We start from the raw sequence: 24898 nt of genomic DNA, 5'->3' as shown, positions 1-24898 counted from the left end.
TCGTCCAGCGTAGTGCTTGGCCTCCGATTTGGAGACTGTCCCATAGTTGTTGCTCTAAATCACTGAAGCATCATTGCAAGAATAAAATGATAGTTAGAGTGCTTTATTACTTTTTGCTAAAATTTATTGGGTTTAAAAGGGTAATGCATAAATCTAATATAGATATGTTTTTTAATTTCAACATGCCTACTTCCATCATTGCTTTATTTGCCGCTGAAAAACTTAATTTACGAAAGTTACAAAGAGTGGAAATCGAACCTAAACACTATAATGGTAATAAATGATCTTAGGTTCGTCTTGCAAGAGGAATGTCCTCAAGCTCCTATGCCTAATGCCAATCTGGCTACGTGCAACGCCCATGACAGGTGGATCAAGGCCCACGATAAAGCCAAGGTATACATCTTGGTGAGCATATCTTATGTGCTAGCCAAGAAGCACGAGAACATGGTCATTGCCAAGGACATCATGGACTCACTACAGAGCATGTTTGGACAACCGTCCTCACAAGTTTGACATAAAACCCTGAAGTTCATCTATAACTCCCACCTGAAAGATGGATCATCGGTGCGAGCATGTTCTCAACCTAATGGTCCACTTCAATGTGATTGAGACGAACAGGGTCATCATAGACGAGCATGGTTAAGTCAGCTTTATTATAGAATCTCTTCCGAAGAATTTCCTGCAATTTCGCAGCAATGCAATTGTGAATAAGTTGGAATACACCCTTACCACTCTATTAAACGAGCTGTTGACTTAACAGTTTCTTATGAAGAATAATGGACAAGAAGGGGAGCAAACGTGGCCACCTCCAAAAGGTTCCATCGAGGTTCGACCTCCGGAACCAAATCCACACCTACTTCTTATGGAAGTAAGACTTTCAAGAAGAAGAATTCCAGAAGAAGAAGGCTGGTTGTAAAGGACCAACGCCTCATTCTACTACTGCTGCTGCCAAGAAAGGCAAGGCAAATGTTGCAGACAAATGAAAGTGTTTCCAACTGTAACATCGACGGGCACTGGAAGAGAAACTGCCCGAAGTATTTGGCTGAGCAAAAGAAAGCCAACAAAGATAAATACGTTTTACTTCTTTTGAAAACTTGTTTATTGGAAAATGATGATTCTACCTGGATACTTGATTCAGGAGCCACTAACCACATTTTCTTTCCATTTCAGAAAATTAGTTCCTATAGGTAGCTTGAAGCTAGAGACATGACTCTCGATGTCGAAATGGGAGAAGTCGTCTCATCTGTGGCAGTAGGAGAGCTTAAGTTGTTTTTAGACAAGAAATCATATATTTTATTAGATAATGTATATGTTGTTCCTAAAATTAGGAGGAACTTTCCTATAGGTAGCTTGAAGCTAGAGACATGACTCTCGATGTCGAAATGGGAGAAGTCGTCTCATCTGTGGCAGTAGGAGAGCTTAAGTTGTTTTTAGACAAGAAATCATATATTTTATTAGATAATGTATATGTTGTTCCTAAAATTAGGAGGAACTTGATTTCAATTTCTTGTATAGTAGAACAATTGTATTATGTTTTTTTGTCATCAAATGAATCTTTCGTTTTTAGAAATAGTGTTAACATTTGTTTTGCAGAGTTAGAAAACAACTTATATGTTCTAAGGCCAACCATAACTAAAGTAGTTTTAAATACTGAGTTATTTTATATTATATAACCTAATAATTTACTATATACCAATAAATGTTTATCATATTGTATATTAAATTAAAATGGAAAATATATTATATAATGGTCAATGACCATTGGAAAACTAATTCTTGTCGGAAAATGAAACAAACCGTCGGAAAACTAATGGGTCATCGGAAAAAACCAAATCCACGAGAAAATGCTAGAGTCGCCGCCGTAAGCTTGAGAAACTAAACGATGGCCGAAAGATTAAAATAACATTGGAAAAACTAATAGAAAGAAGAACCGCCAGAAAATTAAACAATAAGAGTCACCGGTGTTGTATAAGAATAATATGAAGATGGCGAGGAAGTTTAAAGAAAAGTTTATTCTATGGAAAATTTATAACAATAGATGAATATTTGATTCCACGAGGTTTTTGGAAATTTTTAACTATGGTATTTGGCAGACATGATTAGTGGTAATTGGTATATATATCTGACCAAGAGGTTGTGAGTTTGAATCCTTTAGATCTCCACTTTAAATCCCCACTTAAGGTAGCGAATCTTTGATTGTGTGAACAATTTTGGGAAGTATTTGAATGGCCGCCGCACGAAAATTGGATTGAATTTGGGAAATTTTGAATAGATCTCCAAGTTTGAGTCTCAGCCCTCAAAATATGAAAATATTTGATCCATATCGAGTATAGGTTATTCAAATAAAAGATAAATCCCACTAAATCAACTGCTATTAATTGAGCAAAATTTGGACAACAAAATTTATAATTCAAATCTATAAATATAAATTTGTAAATAATTAAAATAGTGAATATTTGTGAAATATTATGTATAAGTTGACTTATTAGACAAAATTTTTACGATCTTAATCATTTATACGATATCTAATACTCTCCCCTTTGTGGGCTTGAAAAATTATACAAAACACAGCAAGTGGAAATCAAAATTAAATGGACTGAAAATGGCAATAGAGAAGTTTGGACATAGGACGATCTCCTACTCTGATACCATCTTAAACATGATCATTAAATTACTAATGATCCAAAAGCTTACGCTAATAAATTTGGATAAACTTAATCGTTTATATGATATATCTAACACTAAGTTAAACTAAACATTTGAGATAACAAAAAACCGGTTAGACTAAACATTTCGAACTCTATTTTTTCTTTAATTTAAAAAATATAGATATTTTGAGGATTTCATACGTATAAGTAATGAGAATATTCAACTCAAATGAAATATATATTCTTTTTACTAAGATAAAAAATTAGAAAGGGAAAAATGAACATTGGATACTAAATCTTCTTATTCTGATTTTAAAAACTTTTATATATGTTTAAGCATAATTTTTATTGTCCCGATAACATGTATAGAGATAGAAAAAGGCTCTGACTCTCAAGCCAATATAAGTATGATCTATAAGTATGATCTATTTATAGGCTAATACTTTTGGGTCCCAAATTCTTGACTGTTGCAACTGTTCGGGGATGGAAACCAGATTGCCACGTGGAGGATAGAGATTCATTCAAAGGATTACGCCCAATCAATTATTTATGCAGTTCTACCTTGCCCTTCCGAGGTGAATGGTTTCGTCATTATATCCCTTATCAAATCATCAAAATGCGAGTAAAACTGTCTGGGTTCGATCTACTCAAACCCGACAGTTCCGACCTTAATTCTGATCAGGATAATCGTCTATCGTAACCCCTGTCTGGACCTAAATCTATAAATAGAAGACCTTATTTCACCGTCAGGTATGAAAAATTATCCTTTAGTTTAATATTGAGTCCGAGCTGCTTAACTGACTTGAGCGTCGGAGACTTTGCCCTCATGTGCAAGTCTTCCCCTTTGAGTTTCAGGTCGGAGTGAGCACCAAGTTCGAGTTTGACCGAAGTTTAACGTTGTGCAAATCCTTGCATAAACATTTGGTGGCGTCTGTGGGGAGGACAACTTAAAGTCATCCTAGAAAAAACAATTCGAGATGGTTCAGCCAGCGAACTCCGCTAACTCCACAAATCGGAGATGTTTGAATGGCAATAACGAGCTTCAGGGCGAGGTCGACGCCAAGGTAGTTGAGGATCAAGTCCGAGTAAGCCAAGAGGTTGACCCACCTCGGAGGTCGACCTGTAATGCAAATACTACCTTGCCCCTTACTCAGCCGAGGCCTGCTGAGACCAATTGAGATCGAGGTGGAGTCTCGAAGAAAACCTCCTGGAGAACTGTGTTAGCTTCGGATCCTGAGGTTCTCGCCACTCTCCAGTGAGAGTTTGATGACATGCGCAACCGAGTGCACACCATGGAGGAAACTTACAACGAGACGATGTGGGCGAACCAAACTAGGTCTCAGTCTTGGGTCCAGTGAGGGAGCAGACGATGACGATCAAGGTCCACCTCTTCATCCTGATGACGATGTACGTATCAACGACAATGGGGGGTCGACTACAGTCGTCATGAGGACGACTTAAGAAAGGTCATCTCCGACAAAAAGAAGAGGAACTCTGCCATGATAGGTGTAGGGGGGTCCCCTTCTTGTTCTCGAAAGTACTCAAACTCCGATTTCAAAGCCTAGTCCTGCTACAAGCCACTGACACCCGAAGGGGTGGTCATAAGGGAAGAGTTCGATCTGATGAAGAATAAGTTCGATGAACAGGTCGAGGCATTCAAGGCTAAGTGCAAGAAGAGGGAAAACTAGTTTGACGATGGCGAGATGGGTGAATTGCCATTCACGACGAACATTTTGGAGGCACCTATTCCTTGTAAGTTTAAAACACCAGCCATGAAGCCCTATGATGGGTCTAAAGACCCGAGGACTACGTTGAGGTATTCGAGGGCCTTATGGATTTTCAGACGGCATCTGATGCCATTAAGTGCCGAGCATTCCAAATCGCCTTGACGTGGAGTGCTCGCCTCTAGTACAGAAGGCTGCCAGTAAGATCAATCTCAACCTATTGCCAACTAAGGAATGAATTTCTCAGCCAATTATCTTCTCCGTATTATGACAGGAAAATAACCACGCACCTCACCACCATTCGACAGAAGGAGGGTGAGACACTGAGAGAGTACGTGGCCAGATTCCAGGAAGAGCATCTCAAGGTCGCGGACTGCTCTGATGACTCTACCATGTGCTATTTCATCACTGGCCTGGCCGACGAGACCTTAATGGTCAAGTTGGGAGAGGAGGCTCCGACCACCTTTGTCGAAGTCCTACAAAAGGCCAAAAAGGTCATCGATAGGAAAGAGCTACTCAGGACGAAGCTAGGTTCGGCAGAAAAAAAGGTCTGACAAGAAGAAATCGAGTAATCAGGACAAATGGAAGTCTGATTCTAAGTCTAAGGATAAGAGATCATCTTCTCTGCCTACTAAAGGCCAACCTAATTATAGGAGGTCGGATTCGGACTCCAACCAAAGAGGACCTTATGAAACATATACTCCAACAACCATCCTTATCTCGGAGATCCTTACTAACATCGAAGAAACAGGGTTGGAGAAACTCCTCAAGTCCTCTGAAAGGCTCAGAGGAGACCTGGAAAAGTGCAACAAGGACAGGTATTGTCGTTTTCACCACGATCACGGCCACGACACCTCGAGTTGATTCAAGATGGCTACTTCAAAAAATATGTTGGCAAGTCGGGCTCGGCCTCGGTAGAAAAAAAAAGATTAGAGGAAGCGTTCAGGGACCCCACCACGGCGAGATGACCGACCAGCAGTATCAATACTATTTTCGGAGGCCCAAATAGGGGCTAATTTGGAAACAAAATGAAGGAGCTGTCCAGAGAAGCTCAGAGTGAAGTTTGCACCATCTAGGAGCATAAGTGGACCTGCCCTATTTCCTTCTCTGACTCAGACCTGGAATGGGTCAATTTGCCCCCACAATGATGCCCTGGTAATATCACCCCTGATTGACCATGTACATATCAGAAGGGTGTTGGTCGATGGAGGCGCTTCAGTCAACATTCTATCCCTCACCACTTACCTAGCACTAGAATGGACTACGGCGCAGCTAAAGAAAAGTTCAACACCCTTGGTTGGATTCGCAGGGGAGTCTGTCACCCCTGAAGAATGTATCGACCTTCCTATCATAGTCGTCCATTGGGACACTCAGGTCACTCATATGGCCGAGTTCGTGGTGATCAATGGCAGATCATCTTACAATGCAATCTTCGGACGGCCTATCATCCATTCAATCTAAGTCATTCAATCAACTCTGCATCAAGTCATGAAATATTGGACTGTCAATGGGGTCAGAATGATTCGAGGAGAATAAAAGACCTTCCGAGAGTGTTATACCTTGACACTAAAAGAGTCGGTAGTCTTTGCCTTATAGAAAGAGGCAATTCCGCCAAACCTAAACGTCTAATCTTCCGAGGACGAGCACCTCAAGTGCAACCAGCATGAAGTGGTTGCACCTACTGAATAGCTGGAGCTTGATCCCTTACTCAGCCCAGATAAGCAAGTGAGCATAGGCACCAAGTTGGGGGCTGCCGACAGGGAATAGCTCATCTCTTTCCTCAAATCCAACTCAGACGTGTTTGCATGGTCTCATGAAGCCATGTCTGGCATTGACCCGAAGATAATGGTGCATCGCCTCAACATTAACCTGTCATTCCGACTTGTTTAGCACAAGAGAATACTTGTAAATAAGGAGATGAATGATGTAATTGTTTCCGAAAAAACTCGAACTTTAAAACTCAATCCTCGTACAATCCATTGATGCCCGAAGGGTTGATCACAAGGGAGGAGTTCGACTTAATGAAGAATAAGTTCGATGCACAGGTCGAGGTACTTAAGGTGAAGTGCGAAAGGAAAGAGAACCCTTTCGATGATGGTGAGATGGGCGAGTCGCCATTCACCTTAGACATTCTGGAGGCGCCCATTCCTCCTAAGTTCAAAACGTCGGCTATGAATCCCTATGATGGATCTAATGGTCCAAAGGACTATGTCGAGGTCTTCAAGGGCCTCATGGATTTTCAGGCGGCACCTGACGCCATGAAATGTTGAGCTTTCCAGATCGCCTTGACAGAGAGTGCTCGACTTTGGTATAGAAGACTGACAGCAAGTTTGACTTCGAGCTACAACAATTGAGAAAGGAATTCATAAGTCTATTATCTTCTTGGTACTACGATAGGAAGACAACCACCCATCTCGCCGCTATTCTACAGAAGGAAGGCGAGACACTCCGAGAGTACTTGACCAGGTTCCAGGAATAGCAGCTCAAGGTCGCGCACTGCTCAGACGATTCCGCCATGTTCTACTTCCTCACCGGCCTAGCCGATAAGACGTTGACAGTCAAGTTGGAAGAAGAAGCACCGTCCACCTTTGCTGAGGTCTTGCAGAAGGCGAAAAAGGTGATTGACAGGCAAGAGCTGCTCATAACAAAAACGGGTCGGACAGAAAAAAGGTCCGACCACCAGAACAAGTCCAACAATCAGAACAAAGGGAAGTTTGATTCCAAGGCTAAGAACAAGGGATCGTCATCTCAGCCCTCCCAAGACCGACTCGATTATAGAAGGTCAGATTTGGGTTCTAGCCAAAGAGGACCGTATGAACGTTACACTCCAACAACCATCTTCATCTCTGAGATCGTTACTAATATTGAAGAGACAGGGATTGAGAAGCTCCTCAAGCGCCCCAAGAAACTTAGAGGGGATCCTCAAAAACGCAAGAAAGACAGGTATTGCCATTTTCACCACGGTCACGGCCATGACACCTCGAGTTGCTGGGAATTGAAACGTCAGATTGAAGACCTGATTCAAGATGGCTATTTCAAGAAATATGTTGGCAAGCCGAGATCGAGCTCGGCAAAAAAGAAAGATGATCGAAAGCGTTCAAGGACCTTTTTGCATGGTTTCATGAAGACATGTTGCATTGACCCGAAGATAATGGTGCATCGCTTCAATATTGACCCGTCATTCCGACCTGTTAAGTAGAAGATAATACTTGTAAATAAGGAGATGAGTGATGTAATTGTTGAGGAAGTGAACAAATTGCTTAAAGCTGAATATATAAAAGAAATTTTGTATCCCGAGTGGCTCTCTAATGTTTTCCTAGTTAAAAAATCCAACGGAAAGTGGAGAATGTGTGTAGACTCCATCAATCTTAACAAGGCATGCCCTAAGGATTGCTTCCCACTTCAAATGATCAACCAGCTTTTAGACGCTACGGCCGGGCACGAGCTGCTCCCTTCATGGACGCTTACTCCAGATACAACCAAATAAAGATGCACGAACCAGATCAAGCTCACACCTCTTTCATAACCAATCAAGGCTGGTATTGTTATAAGGTCATGCCATTTTACCTAAAAAAAATGCAGGCGCAACTTATTAAAGGATGGTGAACAAAATGTTCGCCAACCAGATCGAACGCAATATGGAAGTATATGTTGACGACATGCTTGTCAAGAGCAGGCAGTCCAGATCGCACCTAGCCGATCTAACCGAAATATTCGAAGTCCTCTGCAAAAATTGGATGAAGCTCAATCCAGCCAAATGTGCCTTTAGAGTTTCATCTGAGAAATTAGTTGGTTTCATGGTTAACGACCGAGGTATAGAAGCCAACTCGGAGAAGATAAGGGGCGTGCTCAAGATGCAAGCCTCAAAAACCCTCAAGAAGTTGCAGTGCCTTAATGAGAGAGTTGCTGCTTTGAATAGGTTTGTCGCCAGGTCTACCGGCAAGTGCCTCTTTTTTGTCAAAGTGTTAAGAAAGAAAGAAGAAGTCGTCTGAATGGACGTCCGAGTGCAAGGAAGCTTCTAAACAACTTGAGAGCTACCTCTGTTCGGCACCGCTACTCACGAAACCGATGCTGGGAGACAAACTGCATTTGTACTTGGTCGTGTCTAACAATGCAGTTAGCTCGGCCCTAATGAAGCAATAGGGAGTACGTCAAAGTTCAGTTTACTGCACAAGTAAGGGCATGACTGAGGCCGAGATCAGATAACCTCAAATGGAGAAACTGGACCTCACCTTAGTCACCTCAACAAGGAGACAGACCATACTTCCAACCACATACTATGACCGTGCTCACAAACCTGCCATTAAAGTAGATCTTCCACAAGCTAGAGACATCTGGCCCGTTAATAAAGTGGGCAATGGAGCTTCGTGAATACGACATCAAGTTTGCACCTCGGACAGCGGTGAAGAGGCAGGCTATTACTGGCTTCATAGCATAACTTATGCTTCCACCTGCTCAAGCTTCTGAATCCGACCTGCAATGGACTATGTATGTGGATGGGTCCTGTAATAAGAGAGGATGTGGTGCAGGTGTGCTCTTGCTCGCCCTAGATACCATGCGCTTTAAGTACGCTTTGCGCTTAAATTTTTGCACCTCAAATAACGAGGCCGAGTACGAAGCCCTGTTGGCCGGGTTGCACATGGCAAGGGGATTGGAAGCTCATCACATCAAAATTTTTAGTGATTCTCGGCTAATTGTGAACCAAATTAAGGAGGAGTACCAGACAAAGGACTGTCGGATCGAGAAATACTTGGGCAAGTTCAGGTCGCACCTTGCCCAATTCCAGACTTACGAAATCAATCAGTTTTCAAGATCTTAAAATTCAAATGCGGACGCCGTAGTAAAATTGGCATCCATTTACGAGACCGACCTTGCAAGATCGGTCCCAATGGAAATATTAGATACTCCTTCCATCCTAGAGCCAGACGTAATGGAAGTCGATTCCCAGCCTCCATTATAGATGGATCAAATCAGAGAGTTTCTAGCAGGCAACGCTCCAGCGAACACAAAGGAGGCGAAGAATATGGCGCGTAAAGCAGCTCGATACCTACTATAGGATGGATCAATGTACCAGCGCTACTTTTCTCTACCTCTCCTCAAGTGCATTTCTAAATAAGATAGGAGTTATGTTCTGAGATAAATACACAAAGGAGTATATGGCAACCACTCGAGGGTCAGGTCGTTATCGGCCAAGGTCATTTGTCAGGGCTACTACTGGCCTACGATAAACCAATATGCAAAGGAGTTTATAAAATCATGTTAAAATTGCCAGCGCTTTGCGAACATCATCAACCAGCCCCCTGTGTTGCTGACTCCAATCTCAACCCCGTGGCCCTTCATACAATGGGGAGTCGACCTCATCGAACCTTTTCCACTTGGCAAAGGACATACCAAATACGCAGTCGTTACCGTGGATTATTTCACAAAGTGGGCCGAGGCCGAGGCGCTCTCTACAATCACAGAGCCTAGGGTCACGACCTTTATTTGGACAAATATTGTATGCCGCTTTATAATACCCAATGTCGTCGTGACGGACAACGACAAGCAGTTCGATAATGCAAGGTTCAAAGACTTTTGCAAGAAACTCGGAATCAATCACCTATTGTCGTCCCCGACTCGTCCCAAAGCCAACGGACAAGTGGAGGCAATTAATAAGATTATTAAGCGCAGTCACAAGCTCAGGCTAGACGCGAGAAAGGGCATGTGGGCAGAGGAGCTACCTGAAGTTCTTTGGTCCTACCGAACGACTCCACGGGAATCCACGGGCGAGAGACCCTTCTCTATGGCCTTCGGCTCCGAGGCCGTAGTGCCAGTGGAGATCGGTATGCCCACCGAAAGAGTTGACTACTACGGGCAGGTGAGGAACAAGGAAGAGTTACTCCTCAACGTCGATCTTATTGATGAGAAAAGAGAAGTGGCTCAACTACGTTTAGCAGAGTACCAGAATCAAACGGCTAGGCATTATAACTCCAGAGTTCGGCCTCGGAGTTTCCAGGTTGGACACTTAGTACTTTGGAAACTACAAAAACACGTTGACACACTGGAGCCAAGTTGGGAGGGGCCATTCGAGGTAAAAGGTATAGTCCGACCTGTGACTTACATGCTGGCCGATCTCAAAGGAAAATTTATCCTACATCCATGAAACGCAAAGCACTTGAAACGCTATTATCTTTGAAATGTCAAAGTAGCTCAAAGGTTGATTGGACTTGTAAAAATTTTAAAGGACTAGTTCCAATAAAAGTCTTCGTGCTATTTAATTTCATCTCCGCTAAAGGCTACAAGTTGAGGTGAAATTAAATTGGCGCCAGTTACGGACCGAAGTGTAAGACATAAATTCAAACCTTTAGAACTTATAAGTTCAAGGTGCGATGTGTCGAAATTTATAAAAGAAAATTCAAACCTTTAAACCTGCTAGTTTGAGGTCGATGTTAAAAGTCAAACTAACTTCATTAAATTCTGCAAGCTTAAGTCGAGATATATTGACCTCGAGACCCAACAAAATTACATCAGCTAAGGTTAAAAAACTAAAAGGAAAGACAAAACAATTCAATATGGCGGAAAGAAGAGAAATAGTCGATCAGCTGTTTCCAAGGTACGACTCAAGCTCGCCTTGTGAAGCCAGAATGTCTGGCTCTTGCGAGTCCAGCAGCTTGACCTCTTGCGAAGATGCCAGGCCAGTGGCAAGAAGCCTTGCCCCAACAACCTCATGGGATGAAAAGCCTTCGCCATCTTCTCCGTCCACCTCGGCATCAGATTTTAGGTCCTTGAGATACCGGTCCACCAGGCTCTGGGGGCCAAGAGTTCAGTTCGGACCTGTGCCCATTTCTCAGCATACCGCAACTTGATGGGTTCAAGGTCGACCTTAGGCACCACTTCTCAAAGTTAGGGTGCTTGCGAAAGGCCTCCTCTAGGAGAACCCCAATGGAGAGTTTGGATTTCTTAAGTCCAAGCTTAACCTTCAATGTCTCCACCTCGGCCTTAAGGTTCGCTTCGCTGCGCTCGAGCTGGTCATTGCGCTTCATGAAGGCAAATTTCTCCTTCTCCAAGTCCTTAGCCACGGTGTGGGCACCCCTTAGAGCCTCCATGTGGCGGTCAACCTCCAAGTGGCGGTCAACCTCCGTGTGGCGGTCAACCTCCAAGTGGCAGCAGCCTCCAACGTAACCGAAGAGGCCTTGTGCTCTCTTATAGTGAGAAGGTCGCGACCGTCCAGTTCGGCCTTCACCATAATGGCAGCTTGACAGGCAGCAGCATGAGCTTGAGATCATTAAAAAACAAGGGGTTAGCTAAGTCTGCGGCAAAAAATTGCAGGAGCAGATTAGGTCTTTCCTCGACAGTATAGTCCAGTAGCCGCTGGATGGCCAAACCCGGAGCGCTGACAACTTTCAAAGCTCTCCTCCAACAGCGATCGAAGTACGAGTTCGACATCTCCATAGCTTTCTCCTTCACCCCAACCTGGAAGGTTCAACTTTAAGCGCATCTCAATGTCCGAAGTGGCGTCCATTCCCTCCGGGTCGTCAGTAAGCATGGCAAAGTAGCTCCCCCGTAGGTCAGCTCAGACCTCTTCTACCACGTCCTCTGAAGATGTAGCTTTCCTCTTTTTCTTTCTAAGCTTCTTGGGTGACTTTCTCCAAATCTCCCTGAGAGGAGAGACGTCAAGAACCTAATGATCTTGAGGAGCGTCAGGTTTCGGTGTTCCTTGGGTGGCCGCCTCCCGATGAGCGTCCACCACATCGACCTCGGTAGGAGAGTCAACCATAGCAGGGCTCCGCCCTCCTTAAGTTTGGAGGTTTCCCCCTACTGGGAGCATTTACGTCTCATGCAAACCATCGTTGCAAAGTTCAGAGTAACGTAGGTCAAAAGATAAAAACCTCGACGTATCCAAAGTAAAGATCCGAGTAAAACTCACCAAGTTCCGAGTCCAGCTTATGAGCTCCAGGGGGAACAAGCATAGGATTATAGTCAAGCAGCCCTGAAGCAAGGGCATGCTTGTCGGTCAAGAGGGTACCGATCTTCTTGCCGTTCTTGAACTTGTCCTTGTAAAACTTCAGAATGTCGAATGTCGACTAAGAAAGTTGGGGACAGGTTTAATGGCCACTGCCAAAGACAAAAAGACAGAGGGTTAGAGTACGAATTGGAATAATAAATAAAAAACAGTGACTCGAAAAAAGCTAGGAAAAGTTCGAAACCTCGAAACAAGCAAAGAGTTGGTTGGTCCTAAAAGGTCCAACTCGCCTACCTTGCGACATCATAGCCAAAATAACACAACTAAACTAAAGACTACACCCCACCACCGATTGGGGGCCAACTGAGTAGGAGCTAGCCCAATTCGAGCTAGGAACTCTTGCACCAAAGGATGAATGGGCAAGTGAAAGTTGTGCTTGAACATCTTTAAGTACAGAGTCACGCACCCTTCTATGGGATTGTCAGCACGTTCCCCTTCCTTGGGAAGCCTAAGGACAATCTCGTCCAGAATGCTGTACCTCTTACAGAGAGAACCGAGGTTGTTCTTTGGCATTTGGGAAAGGAACTCGAAGCCCTAACCCGAGGTGGAAGTATCACTATCATCCCCCTCATCCTCAGGAAACCTAAAGTTATGTATCTCCTCCTCTAGCTCGGAATCTAGCCTATAAGCGAATTCTGCTACATAATCGACCCCTCTTAGGCGAAAGGCTATGACTCCGACCTACCCTATCAGACAAACTACTATTAGATGAACTAGAAGAACTGGAAGAGCGAGACATGACTTAAAAAAGCAACAGCACAAAGCAAAAAGTAGAGGTGCGAGACTGACCTACGGAAAGTTATGAGATGCTTAGGTCGAATTCGAAGATTTCAGAAAACGAAAAAAACGGATATGAGATCTGATACTATTTATAGCACCCCGAAAATTAATCTCAACTGAACAAGTGTCCCAGGAAGGACGAATCAGATTGAAAGGGAGTTCGAACGTCAAAGGCACTCGAGTGTGCGTCGAATGACAATTTCGTTCTCTAGGATTGTAATCACACATTAGGAATATGATTGTAGGTTACCCTAGCCTCTGCAGCAACCAAAAGCGGTAGTGAAAGAGTAGAACTCAAATCCTAAGAAAAGCCAGGAATTGCGACTGGTGCATTTTCCCAATATAGTGTGTTTTCCATGTTTTGCATAAAAACCAAGGTAGGAGACAATGAGGTTGAGTCTTATTGAATTGCTTGTTAGTTAACACCCCAAACAATAACATTTCGTCACATTTTTCTTCCTAAATCACAATTGCATATGTGAACTATTCACTTCTTAAAAACTGTTTTAAAAAGCAAAAGTCCCTGAGGATTCGACATTTGATTACTACCAAGTATTACTTGTGACCGTGTGCGGTTGCACAAGTCTCTAATCTTTTTAAAGCTAGAGAAAGTCCCAACCGAATCCCTGCACACCGACCTTTTTCCACCTTGGTTTATTTTCCATCAAGCTCCCGTCCACATTCTTCGGTACGATCATCGCCTTTCAACAACTCTTCGCCCTAGTCATCAATGCTCTTCGCTCCTGCTTCTTCCCCTTTTTGGTGTATATTTTTCATCTCTAACAGACCTTGCTCTACATTTTATATATTCCTTTTGTATTTTTTTGTTTATCCGATCAATTTCCTAGGAGCGCTCCCTCATTTCACTCAACAATCTTTGGAACTTCATTTCTATCAGCAATCTCCATAACCTCGTCACTATCTTGAATAAAATATTCATGGGCAGGATGAACTTGCACTAATACCAATTTGTAAGTATCTCAAATATATTAAAACAAAACACGATAACTATAATTCAATATAAAAGATAAATAATAATATCAATAGCCTTTCGAAAGGGCTATATGTCTCCCAAAAACAATACTAAGTTGTTCACCATATACCATTCCCCCATATCCTCCCCTTCTATCCCTACTACCTCTATTTATATCCATCTTATCCCAAACTAATTACCATACTACCCATTAATTAACATACTAACAATATTCCCCCTATACTCCTAATAGGACTCTCACATTAAACGTTGGTTGTGGACGAGGAGGGATTTGAACCCCGGACTCCATGGTTTGTAGCCACGTGCTCTAATCCTCTAAGCTACAGGCCCCACCTCATCTCCACTGGATCTAGTCGTGGGGGTACCCTATAAAAAGGAACATTTCCTCTCCCGAGCCATTTCCCATTTAGAGTTAAGAAGATGTGAAAACGCCTCTCTATAAGCACGGTAGGTTCCAAGGTGTGAAGTGAGAGAGAAAATGAGAGAAGGAGATTCATAAGTGGGGTTTTGAATAAGACGACTTTTTCATTTCTCATTTTTTTCCATATTGAATATTGAAAAGTAATAAGAATTAGAGGTGTTGAGCTTTTTATCATCCCAGCGTCGAGATATTTGTCCGAAGGACCTCCCTACAATATCGTCGCCAGTCCATTCCAAAATATCAATTAATGAAACGAGTGATATTAGAAATCCAACTCTTGCCCTTTTTTTTTTACGAATAGGGAAGTCCTGTTGTAAATCCTGTGTGGGGTGTCGAAGGGTTTGATCCTTTTGTTTCAGGCGGAATAGCCTCTCATCATATTGTTGCAGGTACATTAGGCATATTAGCGGGCTTATTCCATGTTAGTGTTCCTCCACCCCAACGTCTATACAAAGTATTACGTATGGGACATATTGAAACCGGGTTGAAGCATATGGTTGTCTGGTTGGTTAAATGTTGTTAATAAGAATAGTAATTCACTCTTTTTAATGATAGGGTCTGACGACTTCTTTTTGATGATTCACATTTCGAACAGACATGAATACAACATCTATAGGATAACTTGCATCTTGAAAATTATTTGGCGTTTATATACGATATTCATGACTCCCCTCGATCTTTAATTCAATACCTGAGGCTCTTGGAGTCGTAGCCTATACCACAAAGACCATGGGGAGAGTGTCTCAATAGATTTTTTTGGGCTCTGTCCAAAAAAATGAGTATGGGTCTAATTTTGTTATTATAAAATTGAGTACAAGTCTTTTAACCACTTAAAATTAATAAAAGAAAGAGAAAAGAAAGATGAAGTAATAAATTTATAGTAAATATATATATGAAGTAATTGATTAATAAAATGTCGAGCTGTATATTTTAATAATTATTGCTAAACTGCAAAAATCATGACTAATTATCAAATTATATTGAAAGATTACTTACTATTTTATAGATAATTTATCTTGTTGTACATATAAATGGATAATAGTATTTGGTAGATGATCTACATTTTTAAAATTAAAATTTATATCAATATATATGATAAAATAAAATTGCAATGCCACGTGCAGGGCACGTGTTAAAACATTAGTAAAAAAAAATTGCAATATTTGAAGTTTACTATGTTAGATCCAACATTTTAAACTCTATTTTTTTTCTTGAATTTTCATGAGATAAATATTTTGAGTTCATAACGAAGGTATACGCACTTAATTGTAATATGCAGCTTTCACAATATACATAATCTTTTTACTAATATAAATAAATTACATACAAAAATAAAAACAACGTTTGAAGGAGTAATAGTTACATTAGATACATGATTTTCTTATATTTTAGGGACACTTGCAATAATGGCAAAAAAGTTAACCAAAATAACACATTTAGCAACCACATTTAGCATTTCAAATATAGCAAATTTTTTCAAAAAAACAAAGGTCCAGATTAGAAAATGTCAAATTTACCCTTGGAAGCCGAAAACATTAATAGCACAAATATATGTCTGATATATACTTGATATACCTCTAATATACAACTCATATACCAATGACATACAACTGATATACCACTGATATAACTATGATATCTACTGATATAACGTATATGATTATATAATTTTTCATTTATCAATTTACTTTAATATATGTATGATATATGTCTGATATATATTTGATATACCACTAATGTACGACTGACTTACTTCTAATATAACTTCTGAAATGACTATATGATTTACCATTTATTTACCACTGATATCTGATAACTCTCCAAAAGAGAGTTATTTGTGCAAGAATTCCATATAATTAGCTAAGGATAGCCACACTAACATCCATTCTACAGTGATTTTGTGCAAATAATGCTTTACATTCATTAATTAACATCTTTACTTTATTAGACAATGCTGAGAATTATGAAGAATGACCTAATTTTGAATGTTTTGATGCAGCATTGTTGATGTTGCAGCATCAGAATAAAAAATGTAGAAAAAAACAGAGCTGATAGTGACAAATTTTTACCTGAAAATTTGCTGCAGTAAAACGCAGATTCACCATTAAATTGGGTTGGGTCATGTTTTATCCATTTTGGTTGCCCTAAAATTGTGGAGTATAAATGCTTTCATTTCAAGGTTGCCTCCATTGATTCTCGTTCTTCAAAAAAAAAAAAAAAACCTAGAGAGAATGAGACAAGAGAAGAAGGAAGACACATGGAGAGGAGCCCGAACAAGACAATAAAGGGAGTGAAGGGCTGCTGTTTTTCCTCATTTTCTTCTTCTTTTGTACTCTTTAGTACATGGGTTTTGTATTTTCTTCTTCCTTTTTCTTGTATGACATTGCGTAGCTAAGTTTATTTGTAAGGGGCAAGATGTTGTGAACTTGTTCTTGGGCTGTAAACTTTGCTTTGACTTGATGATGATATGTATATACTGAGTTGAAGTTGTTCTTAATGTTTTATTTTTAGTGTGCTTGGCCAACATATTGGAATATCTTCTTATTAACTCTTGGATAATTGCAATAGGAAGTGTTTGGCTTCAACTCGTGCTAGATTCTACTTTAGTTAGAGTGTGGGTACTTAGGAATAAGGCTCAACTAGTAAGATTTTAAACTGAGTATATATGCTGTCAAGTTTGTCTAAAAACATGAATAGTAGAAAATATGAGAAATCTAGTAAGATTCCATGTCTGTTTAGCTAGTATATTACATCGTTAATGTTGCAGCATTGTTTACGTGAGCCCATAAAAAGTCATTTAAACTCTTCCCCCTCACCCTTTTAAACATCAGTATTTAATCTCTTATTTGCACACTCCTTTAATCGGTTTGATTCTACTTGGTTCTTACCTGTTTTTACTCAGCAAATCATCTATGCACTATTTTGTTTGGGTTCCTTTGGTTTTTCTTGTTCAAAACATATTTTGTTAATTTGATTATTTTCTTAAGTAATTTTTTAAGTGTTTAGTTATTAATCCCTGTGGATATGATCATTTTATCACGGTTGTGCACACTTGCACAAAGGGTACTAAACCGTACCAACAATATCGCACTGATATATGTCTGATATATACTTGATATACCTCTGATTTACCACTGATATACATATAACTATGATATTTGTATGTTGATATATAATCATATGATATACTATTGATTTACTATTGATTTATCATTGATATATCACTGTTCTACCAATGATTCAAATATATTACCTCTTATGTGTGTTTTGATATATTACTAATATATCCACTAATTTTTTCAATGATATGACAATGAGTTTTTTTTATATGTAAAGTAGTTTGAATTTAATCCTATGTCTGCTAATTTGTTGACAATTTGTTAACATCATAGTGATTTACCATTGATTTACTACTCTGATATGTCTGATGTATACTTGATATACTTCTGATATATTACTGATATAACTATGATATCTACTGTAATAAATATGATATCAACTAACAAAGAATGTTTGCCAATTTGTTGATATCATAGTGTTTAACTACTGATATAACTTTGATATATGTATGATGTATACTTGATATATCACTGAGATACTATTGATACAGCTCTAATAAATGTCTCGTTTAATACTGATATACCTCACTATTATGAAGTATATCAATACAATATCTTCCACGAGCTGAACAAAAATAACAAATAATACAGTATACTCCAAGTCTGACAAATGCTATTCTGTTTTTACTTAAGAATGAACCTTAATGAGTGAATAGCACCAATACCATATCTATCATGCTTGACAAGCTTATACGGGACATAAAACTCAGCTAGGTAATGACAAATTATCTCAGGCTTGATTTTAACTTGATGGAAGGTCTTCACATTGTAAACGCCAATTATACTTCCAATCATTTCATGTACTATAATCATGTTGCGAACGTGAGGTCTAACAAGTTCTGGCTTCTCACCCAATGGTGTCTCACATTTTTTAACATAAAACGAGAGAAAATATATGAGATTGATATAATATTCTCGAGACAACTATCCCATGAAACATCATCCATGAGCAATGACATTCCATAGTATAACATAGATAACAAATAGATTATGTTTGGGGAAGAGAATACCCTGGACACGTGGAGGACCCCTATTGGTGCTCTAAGATGACTCATGAGTCATGCCCAGCTCGGACCGCCGAGATCACCACCACTAGCGTTGACAGATGCTAAGTATGAGGGCCGAGGTGAACCTGGCCGAGGTCCGACCTACCGGGAAGCTCGGTAGGGGCCGATGTGAGCTACTGTCAGCGGCGTGATTATCGGGTGTAACCGTCGGTCCCGAGATTACCGGGTGTAACCAACGGTCCCGAGATTACCGGGTGTAACCGTCGCGAGATTAGCGGGACTACCACCCATAAATAGAGGACCTCACTCCACGATCAGGTACGATGATTTCTGACCTCGAACTAAACTGGGAATCCGACCTATACTGACTTGATCGTCGGAGTGCTCACATTTTTGTGCAGGTCCGCCCAAGTATTCAGATCGGTCCGGAGGCCGAGTTCGAGCTGCAATCTGAAATACATTATTGTGCATATCCTTGCATAAACAAGATTCATCTGGAACGAAAGCCGATAGAAAATATGAAAATAAAAATTAGGCAAGATTGGTTGAGGTATTCTTGTTTGCATAAGACTCAGATTGTTGGAGCATCCAACAATCATATAGAAGATTTCATTTCAATTTTACTACAGATTCCAAATTGAACTAATGAAAAAAAATAAGAGAATTGCTCAAACAATGGGACCTTCCAAGTGATCCTCGAGTATTTAAGAACGCAACCAGTCATACCAAACTCCACATTTTAATAAAAGTTGACTTGCTAGGGTTAATCTATGTAAGATACATCTAAAATTCTCACAATTTACATTCACCCTACATTTCAATATTAACTGAAGTTAAAAGTAGTCCAAAAAGGCACCAAATTTGATTAGAGCCATTGGCTTTCTTGTCAAATTCCTTCGAAACCTAAACTAGAAAATTGAGGAGAGGAGTCAAGACCAGGAAATAAATCATTCAAAAAGATTACCATATTTCATTTGAACTACCTTCTGCTAGCCCGTGCAATGAAGAGCTCGACAAGCTCATCTGTGGAAATGTTGAGGAGAGCAGCCAAGTCGACTCCATGGAAACTGAACTTGTTGAACGTCATCTTCTTTGGCACACCCGCCGCTGCCAAATCGGGATTGTCATCCACCATGGTTGGAGTTTAGAAATCGAAATACGCCCTAGGGTGAGTGCAATTAGCTATTGTGGTTGTTAGGACTTTTGAGTGCTCGATATGAAAATTTTGAAATTCTTAAAAATAGGATTGTAAAGAGAAATCCCAATGAAGAAAAAGAATCACAACTACGAAAAAGGATGCATGTGAAATCTGCTGAAGTTGAAGCTGACCAAATAAAGAAGAAGATTGATTGAGTACTGTGACTGGGAGTTGCGAACAAAGAATACGAAGCTGCAAACGAAAAAAAAATCCCAACGAGGAAGAAGAACGTGTCCCAGGTGTGATTAATAATAGAAAAGGGAAAAATTGGAATAGTTAAAATTTAAGAATGATGATTTTTTGCTATATTACATTTTTTTTAAATATAGAAAAAGTTTTACCTATCCAATACAAGTTCCCTATATTTTATTCTTGTTCGGATCATTAAAAATATTAAATATATCAAAAATATATATTAATAAAAAAAATATTTCATTACAAATAATTATTGGATTGGTTTTATTTATTTATTCATAGGATTATTTTGATAATTTGAACTTAGCACATTTTAATTTGAAATAGGTGTCTTAACAAATTGAGGTATGCCCAGTCAGAACGAGCATAGTTCAACGGTAATTGGCATATACCACCAACCAAGAGGTTGTGAGTTCGATCCCCCACCCCACATGTTGTACTAAAAAAAATTGAGATATGTCCAAATTGATTCTTGGATTAGTTTCTTGAAACGGTTGTTTTTCTACATCTTTAGTTTGTGTTACAATGAATATGTTGTTATTGCTTTATAGTATACTTCAACCAAACATTCAACTACGTTTTAAAAACTAAGATTTTCAACATCAAAAAAGTTTTGATAAATCAATTTTTAAATATAATTTTTTTCACTGCTTAAACTTAATTGTTGAATAAGATTTTGTTAGTCTCTAATTGCATATATATGTTCTTTGTAAAACTTAGGTAAGTCACTAAATGTTTTTTATCCAATAAATGAAATAATTGCATTAAATTTGTCTGTGTCATGATATGAATTTACCATTCTTGTTTGTCCTTTTCTTCTTCATTTTGGTGAGCGTAGATAGGAGAGCTAAATAATAAAAAATGACATAAATTTAAAAAATATTAATATTAGATCAAAATAGAAAATGTGTTTCCGAATCAAGAAAATTACGTGGAAAAATGAATTGCTTGATTTTATAAGTATCATAATTGAATGCAAATACATTGAACCAATTATATTGCCAAAATAAACTAAGAGAGAAAATGGGTATATGTATTAGATGATAACCCTCATTTTAATATCAAAAGTAAAATATCGAAACAATGTCAGGTACTTCTTAGGCTCGTTATCCCCCTTGTGTCGTGGTACTTGCACGGACTCTTCCTATTGCACTTTGGGTTTAGGTGAGTATTTTTTGTGTCTCTAAAATTAAAGATCTTTTGTTTTATTACGAATCTAAAATTGGGTTCATGCACGGCGTAAATTTAGATGGCCAGAACTACTTGGAAAGAAAGAGGGAGTGGCGAAAGCAGTAATTGAAAGAGAAGCTCTTTTTGTGACAGTTGTTTTTATTAGACCTTGCATGGTTGGACTCCCTAATTTTTGTTGCAATCGTGTAAATGTTGTCCTTGATATGGGTGGCAATGTCTCTAGTGTCCCATTCATTGGTTGACAAAATCAATGGAAAAAAAAAAGTGACATCATGTCATAGCTACGGTTTGTTTGTTGTACTGAATTGTATAACAAAACTATATCTTAAAGTTGTATAACTGCATTTATTTATTTGCTAACATTGTGTCTACTTCTAGTTATTAGAAGAATATATTAAGAAAATACATATTCAGAGGAATTTAATTTACTTTTTTAGCAAAGAAAAGCTATATTAAGAAGAAACAACATCATGACGGGTCATATTTGAATTAGAAGCACCACTGGCCGGATGTAAAAGCGAAGTGGGCAAATACCTATCCCAAAGGACGGAAAGACCAAAACGAGACATGTTTTGCCAAAAGATCAATGTGGGAATTATGGTTGCGACTAATGTGAACAAAACTTCGAAAAAATTCTTAAATTATTCATTCATAGCGATTTTTCAAAACATGATCATGACTTTCACGGACAGTGATGGAACATCTTCTATATCAAATAGATGATCCCTCCTACTCAAATTATTATTGAGTTATATTTTTTCTACTTTGAGCTATTTTGAATAGGGAGTTACCTTTATTTTAAAATTCAAGTAGTTAGTTTAATACTTAAAAAATATATTGGATAAGATGTTGAAGATAATTTTTAACATAAAAAAATATAAAATAAACTTTTAGAGAGAATTACAAAAATATCACAAATGAATAAGGTTTAAATTTTACTGACATAATTTGCAAACTTATACAATCACACGAGACCAACTAAAACTCACTTTTGTGACATTTAAAAAAAATAATAAAAATGAATGATAATTTTATAAATACATATTTATTTTATGTCGTTTAATATACTTTTTTCCAAATTTAATTATCAATAATTTTTTAATTTTGTTTTTTTGAAAATCTTGTTTTATTACATCCCCTATTATAATTTGCCAACAATCACTGCCATGCCACATCAGCCAACAATCACTGCCATCTCAGCAAGCACACAACTCAGCAGCTCATTAAGTCATCAACTACACTCGAATGGAGAAAATGAAAACCAAATAATTCTCTCCTTATTTCGCCTCTCTAGTCATAATTGCGACGTATCATCTATATTGTATGTTACACAAATAAAATATATAACTAAAGTAGATCCCACAATATTTTTAAAAGCTAAAAATACTCAAATATTATATGTTTATATGTATTTTGTTGTGAGATATTCTCTCCCTCTAATATTACCTCTCTCTTGCCTAATATTATTTGTATTTCTAAGATATACCTTTTTTTCTTCTTTTTTTTTCTTTCCTATGTTCGTCCTCTATTTTTTCATTTGAATCTTTTTAAAACTCCACTTTGGTCGGTACTTATTCTATTTATTTGTAGATTTTTCTCCATCCAAACTAAACCTATTCGTTCTTTTTGTTGAACAAAATGTTATAGTTCGAAGTATGTATGATCAATCTATCTACTTTTCATTTTTTTTCTTTGTTTTTTAATTCATTTCTACTCTTTCTTTAGTGCATACAAATAGTTGGACCTATTCATATTGAAAATCTCTAAGTATGTTATGTTTAATTCTTTGCTTTTTTAAATTGTTTTTAACTAATAATTTTTATGAATTTTGATTATAATTAAGTACGTACATATTTTTTTTTTGTCAACTTGAGCAAAATTATTATTGAACTTTATGTTTAGTTGAAAATTTTGTTGACAAATCAATCGTTAGCCTAGAACAACTTCATATGAGTGAGTTTTTTTCCCTCGTAGAACATGTAAATTACACTTTTTTACTTTATATGTTAATAATTATAAATCATGTAGATGATATTGGCATAAGCTCAATTGAATTAGAAAACAAAGTAGAGATAAGGATCACAATACTAGTTACTTCGATGCCCCTTATGAGGAATGTATACCAAAGATTGGAATGATGTTTTCAAGTGAAGGTGAAGCAGTCAAGTTTTATAATAAATATGCAAAAACAACTAGGTTTAGTTTGCAACAAAACCAATATAGCGATTGACAGATGGAACTACAAGGAAGAGACTAGTTGGTTATTCGAAAGAAATAGAAAGCTGAACAATCCTTCCAAAGTAAAAATGTCAATTGATTAGAGACAAGAATAACATGTTCAGCAAAAATAGTTGGTTATTCGAATAAATAAGTACAACATGATATGTGCAGCTTTTACTGGAGTGAACCATCATATGTAGAATATCTTGTTTCGTTGTGCGTATTTATTTGATGAGACAACAAAGACTTTTATTTGGTTATTTGAAGCTTTCCTACAAGCAATAGAAGGTCGTCAGCCGAAAATGATATTTACGGACCAATGTTAAGCAATGACCAATGCAATTGAAAATGTATTTCCTAAGACTCAACACCGACCTTTTTTACGGCATATTGGTCAAAATGCCCCTAAACATCTTGCTCATACTCTAAGAATGTGTGATTTCAAAACACTATTCAATAGATGTCTTCACAATTGTGAGACTCAACAAGAGTTTGAAGAAGTATACAATCGACTTATAACCATTATTGATGTGTCTTAAAGTTCATGCTCGTAACATTTTTTTAGTTACGAAGAAAATGGTGTCTATCTTTCAGTAAGCAATATTTCTCGGTGGGTATATTGTCAACACAGAGAAGTGAAAGTATGAATAGTGTCTTTCGAAATATGACAAGTAAGTCTACATCTCTTACTCCATTTATTTTTTCATTATGAAAACGTGTTAAAGAGGATTCGTCGATTTGAGTTGATTAATGATTTCCAATATAGTCAAACTACACCTTCTTGGGCAAGTAAATTTTCAGGCACGATCCAACAAGCATCTATAGCATATACTCATGCTAATTTTCAAGAATTTCAAGATGAGTTGTTTGAATCTTTATTAGTGAGTATTGAAAGCGTCAATAATGATGAGAATTATTTCACATATAAGTTAGTGAAAACATGGAAATGAGAAATAGTACATTGGTGAATTTCATACATTATGCTCAAGTTATTGATTGTACATGTAAGAATTACAAACTTAAGAGTTCTAAATTTTCACAATACTTTTTCTATTCCTCCTTCATTTGTTACGAGGAGATGGACAAAATATGGAAAGGATGGATTAGGGATAAAAAATGACTATGAAGAAGTAGTTAACAAAAACAAAGGAAATTCGAAGATGAACAAAGTTATGCAAAAAGACCATTCATTTTGTTACTAAATGTGTTGTGACATATGAAACAACCAAGATGGAAGAAGAAACTTTGATAAAGGCTTGAAAAGTATCGACGAAATAGTATAAAATCGGGTTTTAATGACGGGCATTTCCTATCATTGAAGGGAAACGATCTCGGACACGGGCTATTATTTTAATACATAAAGTAAATATGAATTAATAAAAATATCATTACTTTACTG

The 24898-nt window shown here is 38.3% G+C and overlaps 2 protein-coding genes across 2 annotated transcripts; one reads left to right on the top strand and one right to left on the bottom strand.

Annotated features, from left to right (window-relative positions):
• The first annotated feature begins 7971 nt into the window (after positions 1-7971).
• On the top strand, positions 7972-10514 carry LOC148212886 (uncharacterized). The gene is made up of 3 exons (XM_088120419.1): positions 7972-8311; positions 8833-9068; positions 9645-10514. Exons 1-3 carry the CDS (start codon positions 7972-7974, stop codon positions 10512-10514), a joined length of 1446 nt encoding a protein of 481 aa, XP_087976545.1.
• Positions 10515-18312: 7798 nt separating this feature from the next.
• LOC111024642 (small ribosomal subunit protein uS19x-like) lies at positions 18313-19830 on the bottom strand. Its single transcript, XM_022302376.1, has 3 exons — positions 19679-19830; positions 19557-19598; positions 18313-18571 (listed from the first exon to the last, which is right to left on the bottom strand). Exons 1-3 carry the CDS (start codon positions 19828-19830, stop codon positions 18313-18315), a joined length of 453 nt encoding a protein of 150 aa, XP_022158068.1.
• Between the last annotated feature and the right edge of the window lie 5068 nt (positions 19831-24898).

The sequence above is a fragment of the Momordica charantia genome, assembly GCF_013281855.1.
Source record: "Momordica charantia cultivar OHB3-1 chromosome 2 unlocalized genomic scaffold, Mcharantia_2.0 BLBB01000002.1, whole genome shotgun sequence".
Taxonomy (NCBI): domain Eukaryota; kingdom Viridiplantae; phylum Streptophyta; class Magnoliopsida; order Cucurbitales; family Cucurbitaceae; genus Momordica; species Momordica charantia.
This window is presented reverse-complemented; position numbering and strand designations above follow the sequence as displayed.

Bases quoted from the DNA above. Each gene is read 5' to 3' on its own strand.
- LOC148212886 (XM_088120419.1), top strand. From the start codon at position 7,972: ATGGTGAACAAAATGTTCGCCAACCAGATCGAACGCAATATGGAAGTA. The intron at 8,312-8,832 runs GCAAGTGCCTCT...CACCTGCTCAAG, and splicing joins GTTTGTCGCCAGGTCTACCG to CTTCTGAATCCGACCTGCAA. The intron at 9,069-9,644 runs GTGAACCAAATT...TAAAATTGCCAG, and splicing joins TTAGTGATTCTCGGCTAATT to CGCTTTGCGAACATCATCAA.
- LOC111024642 (XM_022302376.1), bottom strand. From the start codon at position 19,830: ATGGTGGATGACAATCCCGATTTGGCAGCGGCGGGTGTGCCAAAGAAG. The intron at 19,599-19,678 runs GTAGTTCAAATG...TTTCTAGTTTAG, and splicing joins ATTGCACGGGCTAGCAGAAG to GTTTCGAAGGAATTTGACAA. The intron at 18,572-19,556 runs ATTTGGTGCCTT...ATATTTTCTCTC, and splicing joins AAGCCAATGGCTCTAATCAA to GTTTTATGTTAAAAAATGTG.